We start from the raw sequence: 10,852 nt of genomic DNA, 5'->3' as shown, positions 1-10,852 counted from the left end.
GTATCTGGCCAGTCACAACAGTGACAGCACAAGCCCAGACACGATGCCAATAACACAGCCGGATTGAAAGCAATGGCCTCTCTTTGCAATCTGCTTCAAAATGTTTCAAGTCGGGGTGGTTCTCCTATCTTTGGGATAGCTCATCCTATTTCTGAGCCGTAACAGAACTCTAAGGCCCTGCCTTAGATGAGAAGACAAGCAGAGGTGACATGATTTAGGGAATGGAGGGGGTAGTGAAAGAACATTTGGCTCAAGGAACAGTACTTGGAATTAATTTCCGGTCACCTTCAGCGACCTGAGTCTTCCTCAGGGAAAACCATGGCACATCCCACGGCAGCGGTTGCCTGGGTCTCCATGGGCCATACCTCCAGCCATCACTGTCTGGCCCGGTTGTGTTCAAGATCACCGCACCTTCTTACCCAACCCAGACTCGGGTCAAACATGACTGGCGGCCTTGAGGATGGAGAGGGTGGGGTTAACCTCTAGCCGGTCAATTCTAGCCCTCTGCTTGGTCAGATACTGAGTTTTGCTCTCTAGTATCACACAGAATTTGTGAAAATGCAGTCATCTTATACACCATCTCATCTCCCAGATGAAACGGAGGTGAGGATACCAAGTATGGCTACATCTTATTCTTGTAAGTTACATACCAGATTTGCTCAAAGCTGCCTTTGAAATCCCGTTAAGGCATCCGTATCCAAATGAGCCTTCAGTCGTCAACTTGACACATCTGGAAAGAAGGAACCTCAGCTGAAGAACTGCCCCCATTAGATTGGCCCGTGGGCATAACTATGAGGTATCTTAATTGCTTCTTGATGGAAAGGGCCCAGCCCTCAGTAGGCTGTGCTGTCCCTAGGCAGGCAGACCTAGGCAGTGTGCGGTAGCTGAGCAAGCCAGGGGAAGCAAGCAAGGAAGCAGCACTCCTCCTTGGCCTCTGCTTCAGTTTCTGCCCCTAGGTTCCTAAACAGAGCCCTGGCTTCCCCTGATGATGGACTGTAACCATCAGGCAGAATAAACTCTTTGCTCTTCAAGTCACTTCTGATCAGAGTGTTTCATAGCTGTAGCAGAAAGGAACATAGAACACAGTAATAGTAAGCACCCATAGAATCGCTGTGTAACCAAACTTGCTACTTTTTCTTCCATGGAGGGTATGTATCAGCTAGAAACAGATGCACACCACTAAGGGACTTGAGCATCTTGGATCTTGCTATCTACAGGAGACCCGGAGCCAATCCCTTGTGAATATCAAGAACACAGTGGGTTTCACACGCAGACTCTACTGCTGGCAAAAGCACTACTGAACATTAGAATGGCTCTCACTACTGCAAGACGCTTGAGCCACTTAGACACAAAGGAACTGAAACTCTCTATGTTCGCATAGAGAACACTGTACTGACACTGCATTTTCTGTCCTAGTCCTATGCATTCGCACATGAGAGGTGACACAGCTCACACTCCTTTCCCACTGTGGCAGAGTCAGGTAATGCTCCACCCTGGGCTCTTTCTATAAAACCCCCCTCGGTTCTCGTTGCTTCCACTGTGCCTTATAAAACCACCATCCATTACGTCCTCCTCATTTGGCTGAATATGCTACAACCAGACTTAGGAAAAGAATATATTGAACTCCTGAAATTCTATGTACCACAAACTCCCTATAAAGAATAAGTGAGGTCTTAAAATATTTTCCCTTCACTACTAAGTTCCTTTCCATAAGGCACTGCCCTAAGACAGGAGAAAAAGAACCCATTCATACTCGTCAGGAGCAAACCCAAGACTGGGAGCTTAAGAAAGGCTGAATTTGTTACAGTACAGTAAAGTGTTCTTTCACAAGGAGGAGATTTAACGTTAACATTTATAATGTGGGAGATCTCAGCAGAAAACAAACACCAGCGTGGTATCCAGGGCGTGAACTACTCAGTGGAAATGAAAACATTACCCATGTGGACGTGTGCACCGTGACCAGCAGGACAGATGACGGGAAAATCATGTATCTTACTTCTCTGTGTAGCCGTGGGAATGAAAACTTAATAAGAGTCGGGCAGTGGTGGCACACGCCTTTAATCCCAGCACTTGGGAGGCAGAGGCAGATGGATTTCTGAGTTCGAGGCCAGGCTGATCTACAGAGTGAGTTCCAGGACAGCCAGGGCTACACAGAGAAACCCTGTCTCAAAAAAACCAAAACCAAAATAATACAAAAAAAAAAAACTGAATTAAGTCAGAAAAAAAAAAAAAAGAAAGAAAAAGAAAAAAAGAAACCAGACTTCTCCTTTACACCAGAAGTAGATATCTGCTTAACTCCATAAAACACCAACTCAGAAGTCTAAAGATGCCACAGTAATGATTCACAGATGTCCCCCTTTGAGAATATTAAACGTTAGGTGTTCTTTCCTTTAGGTTTACAGTTGAAGGATATGTCTTTCAGGGCTGGAGAGATGGCTCTGAGATTAAAAGCACTGGCTGCTCTTCCAGAGGACCCTAATTCAATTTCCAGCCACCACATGCGAACTTGTAACTGTCCTTCACTCCAGTTCCAGGGTATCTGACACCCTCACACAGACACACAAGCAAAACATCAATGCACATTTAAAAAATTATCAAAAAAAGGGGGGGATCATTTTTTAAAAAGGATATATCTTTCAAAATTAATGTAGTTGTTACATTTTCAACAGTCATGCCAGACAATGGTGGTACATAACTTTGTTCCAGTATTTGGGAGGCAGAGGCAGGTAAGCTTTGAGGCCAGCCAGGTCTACACAGACAAATCCTGTCTGGGGGAGGAAGGGGGGTGGATTGTTGAACAATCCCAAAGTTTTCTATCTCACGTATCATGGAAGCTGCTGGAGTATTTTAAGTTAACTTAGTGGTTCTCCTCTTATGACCACACAGGGCAAAGTTTTCTTAAATTATATCCACAGGATTTTCAAGCCTTTTTTAGATGGGGAAGGAGAGTTATGTCTTGGTGATGGGTCTTCCCATGATCACAAATGCAACACCACTCACATGACCAATTTCCAACCTATTCCCCACAACTTACAGTTTCAGACTCCTCCAACCATGTATGTCAATAGCAAACATCTTGCCCAAGAACCGAGCTACTGTTTGCTGCTACAGAACAGGAGAGCAAGTGTACTCCTAGCACAGGCAATGAATGGTCTGTGCCCTGGATCAGAAAATAATTACAGCAAAAAGCCCGGAGAATGTACCTAAATAGCAAACTTGTAACTATCCTGTATTAACTGTGTGCCCATTTCTACGGTGGAGCCAAACTAAGAAGGCTCCCCTTATAAAAACAATTCTATCAGTAAAGGTAAGGATTGTCACTTCTGAGGGAAGCCCTCAGTCCCCAAGAGTTTGATGACATAATGTAAATAGACCTTGGGACTGAAAAGATGGTTCCGTGGTGAACAGCATTTGCTCTTTGTCAGAGGATCAGAGTTCAGTTCCCAGCAGCCCCCTCAGGTAGCTGACAACCATCTATAACTCCAGCTCCATGGCATCTGACCCTCTTGTCTCCACAGGGCGCCTGCACTCACATAAACATACCCACATGCAGACACACACACACACACACACACACACACACACACGAAGGTAATACAAATAAATCTTTATTTTATAAAGACCTAATCTCCTAAGATCGAAAGCCCATCACCTCCAAGGCAGCCACACATACAACAATGCTGCCACGATGGTTCTTTTCTGTCAACAGCTTGCTAAGTAAGTCCCTTCGGCATTCTAAATATCCACAAGGGTGACACATCTTTCTTCTCCGAGGCTGTGCCGTTCATTCTACTAATGACATTCACAATCAAGTCTTGTGAGCCAGGTGGTATGAGGACAACAGATACCGGATACAGTGTATGTTCACTAATATCCAAGAGACTAACCACAGACTATACGACCACGCTGTACGTGATTATGTGATTCACGAATCGGTTCCAACGTGACTGCAGAAATATGAAAGTAGTGTGGCAGACAGCCTTTTCCAATGGGTATCTACTATTTATTGGACAGTTTGCAAAGCACAGTCTAACATCATCTCACTGTTTCCCAGGAAGCCCTCATGAGGTAGGTGTGACAGAGTCTCAGAAGAACACACCACCTGCCCATTCCCCACTGCTAGGGAGAAGCCAGCCTCTGACTAGCATACAGATGACCTTTACAGGGATAGACTGTATCTCTAAGTAGCAACGCCATGTTCTGACTCCCAGACGGGATCCTTGTCTCCTTGTCGTCACTTCCGGAAAACAGGTGTCTCTTAACTTATCTTTGCAACCCGTGGTCTGCTAAAATATCTTCAAAAAAGCCACTCATTGTCAGTGAAGCTGCCCAATAAGCCCTCTGAAACAAGACACACGGTGTCATAGCAAACTAGACTGTGAGAGTCGTTATCTTACAGCTCTACCCTGGGCAGATATGGACAGCAGGTTCAGTGCTAGCACCACACCAGCAAAGAACGACCTATGCACTCAGCAGTAGCACAATTATGAAACACCCATTCGGTGGAACCGCACACAGTAAACAGGGGGATGGTTAACGTGCTGACGGGGGATGCTCTCCATTAAGAATAAAGAAGCAAGCCAAGCATGAGGGAGCCACCTTTAATCCCAGCACTCAGGAGGCAAAGGGCAGATGACGGATCTCTGGGAGTTATGATGCCAGCCTGGTCTACAGAGTGAGTTCCAGGCCAGCTGGGGCTACACAGTGAGGCCCTGTCTCAAAAAATAAGCAAATGAAAGAAAAGAAAAAGAGCTTTATAAAGCGCAGCTGGGCATGGTGGTGCGGCCCTACGATCCCTGTACCTGAGAGGCAGAGGCAGGGAGGGTTGGAAGTTCAAGGTTATCACTGACTGTGTAAAAACAAAAATGATAGGAAGAGACAAAAAGCATATGTACACACACACATAAACACACACGTGTACATATGTATTTACGTATATATATTTATATATGTATGTATGTAGCAAAAAAACAAAAACAAAAACACATGTGTGGTTAGACACTCCTTCTCAAAGGCACACAGGAACCTGACACCAGGGATTGCCTGAGCAATAAGACAGAGGCTAGAAAGAGCCTTCATGTGAAATCACTTTCGTATCATCTCCTGTGGGAATAGTTAATTTTAAAATATTTTTTAATTAAAAACATTACAGACTAGGCTGGACACCATGGTGCACACCTGTGGTCCCAGCACCCGGAAGCTAAGGCAGGAGGATTACTTGAGCCAAGGAGCTCAAGACCACCCTGGGTAACGCTGGGAGACTGTCTTTAAAAAAAAAAAAAAAAAAAATGAAGCTGCTGCTGCTTGATGATCTGTCCTGATTCCGGGAAGATGCCTCAACTGTGGGGAGAGGCAGAATCTCCCGGAGAGACTCACTTTACCACACATTTGCACCACACTTCTCCTAGGGGGTTCACTATAAAGTTATACAATTAGCACCCATTTAATGTTAAAAAAAAAAAAAAGTAACATTCTTTTATCAACAGCTCCTTATTTATTCGCCCATCTTATCTAGTGCCAGCATAAAGAATGGCTCTTTTGACGGCAGATTCGGTTCAAATATATCAATAAGGAAAAACACAGACTACATAGACTGAACTGTACACAGACAACAGTTACTTTGCATGTTTTAAGTTTTCCTTGTTTGTTTTTTATAGATTTCATAAAACAGTTTCTTGGTTAATGACAAGCAAATGATTTACTGATTAAATTATCAACCATGAAGCTCTTTGGTAACAATATATAATAAATGGATTAATTCACCAGAAACTGGCTTGAAGATACTGACTTTAATGATTTTAACACAATTTAGTTTGTCTAGCAAGCTCCTGTTATCACTGCTAGTCAGTAAATCCCCAGTAGCTATCCAGATCCATTCATTTCTTGACAGTAGGTGCTAAGACTCCCAGAGCACGGTGAGTGAGTACTGTTAGGGTTGTAGTTGCTAACCGAGCACCATGGTTCCAGTCTTAGGACTCAGAAGCAGCTGGACAGAAGATACCGAGAAGGGGAGATGCTGGACACCTAAAGCTAACTCGACTTCTGGCCCCTGCTGGATCTGAGGCATCACGCAGAGTCTGAGACCAAAGAGGAACACAGCTTTGGATGTGGCTCTGAAGGAGACAGGCCCCCCCCAGGACGGAACAGGTGGGTCCAGAATGCAGTGCCAGGCCGGCATCAGGAACTAGGGGGCTTCTTCTTGGCTTCCAGGTCCTTTTTAATCTCTTCAAGTTTTTTAGCCAGGTTTGGCATCTTTAAAGAGAAAAAAAGGAACATTATAATTTAGCTATAGATAGGAAGACTAGAAAGACTAGCCCGTATCTTTCATGGCTCTTCTTTTAAGGACAAAGGGCCTTGTCAAGGCTTTGGCTTCCTCTGGAGACCTACTCAGTGGTCTTTTCTTGGCTTGTATCTATATACATAAGCTCTCAGTGTTAGGTTTACATTCCTTCTCTGAAAGCCAGGCCCAGCTCTCCCTTTAGATACACACTTGGACCTTCAGCTCAAGTGCCAGCTAAAAGAAGTGTATCTATAGGCAATAAGAAAGCAATGAAGTCCCTGTCCCTTTGTGCAGAAGAAAATACAACCCTTTTTCTCTCTGAAACACATTCGAGGCTCCTCACTGGGTTGTGACAGCATTTTTCCACCCCTCCTAACTCATTCATCCACAGTGAGGTGGATGTGACTCCTCACTTTCCCAAACCATCTTCCTTCCACGAGCCACGGGATGATGTGTGGACGCGCGTGCCTTTGTGAGTTCAGTTACTTTCTCAAACAACAGAAAAGCTTTCTATGGAATTCAGAAGTCACATTTACAGACCTCATTTATGCAAGAAGGCAAACTTCATCCTGAGAGAGAAAAGTAACTATGAAACAGTTACAGTAAGCCACGAAGGACATAAATGTAGCCACTTACTTCATAGTTCTGAGCCAGATACATTCCAACCACGTTGCCCAAAGTAAATCCAAGCTGAAAGAACAGAACAGGAGAGTTATGCGGCAGAAAAAAACCCCCAGGAGCCTGCAACTATGTCACACACAGGCTACATCTTCCCAAGAAGTGCACAGCAGGTGACTGCTGAGTCCTCAGTGTAGGATTGCATAAAACGGAGAAGTCACATCTTTCTTCTATGAAACAATCACACACATATACACCATGCACCAACATTAGAACAGAATAAATGGTGGCTTTGAGCAAGTTTCCCTGTCCCCTAAAAGCCCCCATAGAGTCTTGGAGGTGTGGAAGCCAGTGTTCTGATTTTGTTACTATTACTTGTTACCGTTTATTACAGGTGCTGTTACTCCTGTACACAGCTGGTAAAAAAAAAAAAAAAAAAGATATTCACTTGCAAATACCCACTGGAGCTGGGCATGGTGGCTCACATTTGCCATCAGCATTCAGGATTTAGAGGCAGGGGGATTCTTGGCATGGAGAGGCCATCCTGGTCTACACAAAGAGTCCCAGCTACCCAGCAAAAGTCTCACCCCCACAAAACAAGACTGGATCTCAAAACAAGAACGAAAACCTGTTTGAGTCCAAAAAGCTTAGGAAATAAAGGGGCTCTCAGAGTCTAGTCTCTCCTTATTTCAAAATACTAGAGCAGTGTGCCCGGGGTTATTCACAAAAGTAACAGCAGACAACTCGAGTTACTCAGGGACTCAAATCCTCAAGGGCAGAGAAGAACAGGAAACTCTGACACATCTCCGAGCCCAGCGCAACGCCAAGGGTGGGGACTAAAGGGCAGGACACTTAAGGTCTGTGGCTCCCACTCAATGACAAGAGAGACAGGGACAATTTTTAGAGAACTGTAAACGTTTATCCCACTGAGTGAGTATTCTCCTGAAAATGTAAAATACTCCATATACACAAATGGGCCAGAGTTCCACAGACATGCAATTTAGTGATAATTCTGATTTCCCCTAGTAACTTTTTTACTTCAGAGCTTGTAACTGTGGGCTAATTTCTAACTTAATAAATTCAAATTGGCATCTACCTTTTTTCCCCATTATTTTGTTTAAACGCTGTTGCCACTACTCAGTCTCAACAGAGAAGTTAAGACAGAAATCAAATAACAGCATTAACTGTCCCATCAATCGCACATGAGGTGCCTCTCTGAGCATCCAACGAGATGCAGGTGAGGCAAGGATACAGATGGGGGTACTGGAGAGATGGCTCAGCAGTTAAGAACACTGCGGAGGACCAGAGGGCCAGAGTTCAGGTCTCATCACCCACGTTAATCAGCTCACAACTGACTCCAGCTTCAGGAATCTTATTCTGCCCTCTGCCGGCATCCGCACGCCACTGAACATAGTGCACACCACCACCACCACCACCACCACCACCACCACCACTACCACCACCACTAAAAATAGTAAAAATAAACCCTAAAGGGAGAAAAAACAAAAAAGAAGAAATACAATTGGGTCTGTCTTCTACTCAACCTTTAAGTCCAAAGGCCATTTTAAATTGGTTGGTTGTTAGCAAGAAATGTAAGAGACTGCCTAGTTTCTAGTTGTTAACCATTTTCTGATGTTTCTAAGTCATTACCAAGCTAGCAGTAAGAATCAGAATTACATTTTTTCTTCACTCTAGTAGATTCAAACCACAACTTTCTGAAATCCAGAAAGATAATTTAATTTGAGACAAAATTTAAAAGGAGAGGGGGGAAAAAAACTCCTTGATGCTGCGAATCCTAGCCGGCATGCGGAACTGTGAGAAGCAGTAACCCTGCAAGCCTGGCTGTCTGAGGGACTGTGCCTTCAGGTGGGCCACTCAACCTGTTCCAGCCTGCTGAGCTTCCTCATCTCTAAAGTAGCCTAACACTGAAATGTTCCAGCTCACAGAATTCCTAATTCTTACAATGTGTGTCTCAAAATAAACACTGGCTATCTATTTTGGCAATGTCACTGAGCATTGGGGCAGAAAAGGGAACAGTTACTTTAAAACACAAAACAAAACCCATGGCCTCTATAAGCGGCACCCCATAAGCGGCACCCCATTCCAGTTCCAGAATACTACCAGATCTACAACGAGACATTTTAAATATGTCGCAGAGCACATGTAAGAAGTGTCACTCATTCAGGAAAATAATGGAGAACCCAGGTCAGGAAAGTGTGCATGCTTCAGGAGATGGTCAACAGGTAGGAACAGACAAGAAAAGCAAATCCAAACCTCCACATCTGTATGCACAGCCAAATAGTCATGTGTACATACACACATGAAATATAAAAATGTTTGCCCTTCAAATAATACCATCAAAGAGAAAAATTCAGACCACAAAATGGAATTATTTGCAAATCATAATCTGGTGATTATTTTTGTCCAGAATAAAGATCTTTCACAATTAAATGACAGAAAAACATAATTCAATTTAAAAAGTGGCAGAAGCTGTGAGTGGATTTCTCCAAAGACACAGAGTCAACAAGCCCATGAGATGTTTGACATCAGTTAGTCATTGAGGAAATGCTAATCAAAACCACAAGGAACCACGGCACACCCGCTAGCTAAGATGGCTTTTCTCAAAAGCAGCAAAACAAAACAAAACAAAACAAACAACAAATGCTGGTAAGACACGGGTTGGAGATCTTTATCTTCCACTGGTGTACAACACATGGCCGTTCTGAACAACCAGCTACCCACTTCTCAGAGTGCTGTGTGCACAGTTATAGGATGTGACAGCTCAAGGGTGGGTATGCACCACAAGGTGGAACATAAACCCCCCACAAAAATGCCTCTTCAATATTCCTGGCTTAACCCATTCCTAACAACCAAGAGTGGAAACAACTGGAGAGCTGATTAGCAGGTAGTCATCATAGCCAGAAACGAAGCGCTCACTTCTCCACGCTGTCTCTAGAGGAGCCTTGACAGTGCAGTCAAGGGCAGTCAGAAAAGACCACAGACTGTATGATTCTATTAAAAAAATATACAAAACAGCAATTCCACAGTGATACAAAATCAAATGTTTACTGTCCAGGTTGAAGAGGGGAATTAGAAATGACTCCTTATATTATACAGTTTCTTTTTTATGTAAAACGAGACAGTACACAATCCACAATCTCTGAGCATACTAAAGCCACTGGATTACATACATGAAATGGGTGAACTTTTGTCTCAATGCCAAAAAACAACAACAAGCAAACAAACAAACAAAAACAAAAAGTATCGCCAACATTTGGTCAAGTAATCTCAACTACCTGGAGTGAAGTAGAAGAAACCAAAGACAACTTTGTGGCTTCCAAACTGGACTTTGTTAGAAAGAATGGAAATTCCAGAGGAGCAAAAGAGAACCAGTCCAATAAATGGAAGAATCTGCACATGAGAAGTCTAAATTATTCTAAGCGTACCTTTTTCTTTTAACACACAAACAGATCGGTCGACAATGCTTTATCCATTAACACTAAAAAGCTCTGTTAAAAGGCATAGAGCCTACTCCAAAACAGATGCATCTGTCATCCTCTCAGAGCCTTCCCTTTCAGAAAGTTGTGTCTGGAGACGAGCAAATAAGACCGCAATGTTTATCTGGCACAGCTCCTGGCAAAACCCCAAAGTGGCTGACAAGTCCGAATGTGACTCATCAAAGTGTATTTTCAAAAATAACACACCCAGGCCCAAGTGACTGATAAGGATTTAAGAATCTATTCTAAAAATGGGCTGGAGAGATGGCTCAGCGACTCAGAGCTCATGCTACTCTTTCAGAGGATGGGAGCTCAGTCCTAGCACCCACACCAGAGGATGGGAGTTATCTTAGCACCCACATCAGAGGATGCGAGCTCAGTCCTAGCACCCACACCAGAGGATGCGAGCTCAGTCCTAGCACCCACACCAGAGGATGCGAGCTCAGTCCTAGCACCC

The 10,852-nt window shown here is 43.8% G+C and overlaps 1 protein-coding gene across 1 annotated transcript in view; it reads right to left on the bottom strand.

The window, feature by feature from the left end:
• Positions 1–5,774: 5,774 nt before the first annotated feature.
• Positions 5,775–10,852, bottom strand: part of Stmp1 (short transmembrane mitochondrial protein 1) — a 9,420-nt gene continuing 4,342 nt past the window's right edge. The window contains exons 2-3 of the mRNA XM_021191373.2: positions 6,917–6,970; positions 5,775–6,252 (exon numbers count right to left, since the gene is read on the bottom strand). Of these exons, the coding sequence (XP_021047032.1) occupies positions 6,178–6,252; positions 6,917–6,970 (129 nt within the window). The 3' untranslated portion in view covers positions 5,775–6,177. The remainder of the gene's footprint in view (positions 6,253–6,916; positions 6,971–10,852) is intronic.

Source organism: Mus pahari, chromosome 2, assembly GCF_900095145.1.
Source record: "Mus pahari chromosome 2, PAHARI_EIJ_v1.1, whole genome shotgun sequence".
Classification (NCBI taxonomy): domain Eukaryota; kingdom Metazoa; phylum Chordata; class Mammalia; order Rodentia; family Muridae; genus Mus; species Mus pahari.
The sequence above is the reverse complement of the archived record's forward strand: the minus strand, read 5'-3'. Positions and strand labels throughout refer to the sequence as shown.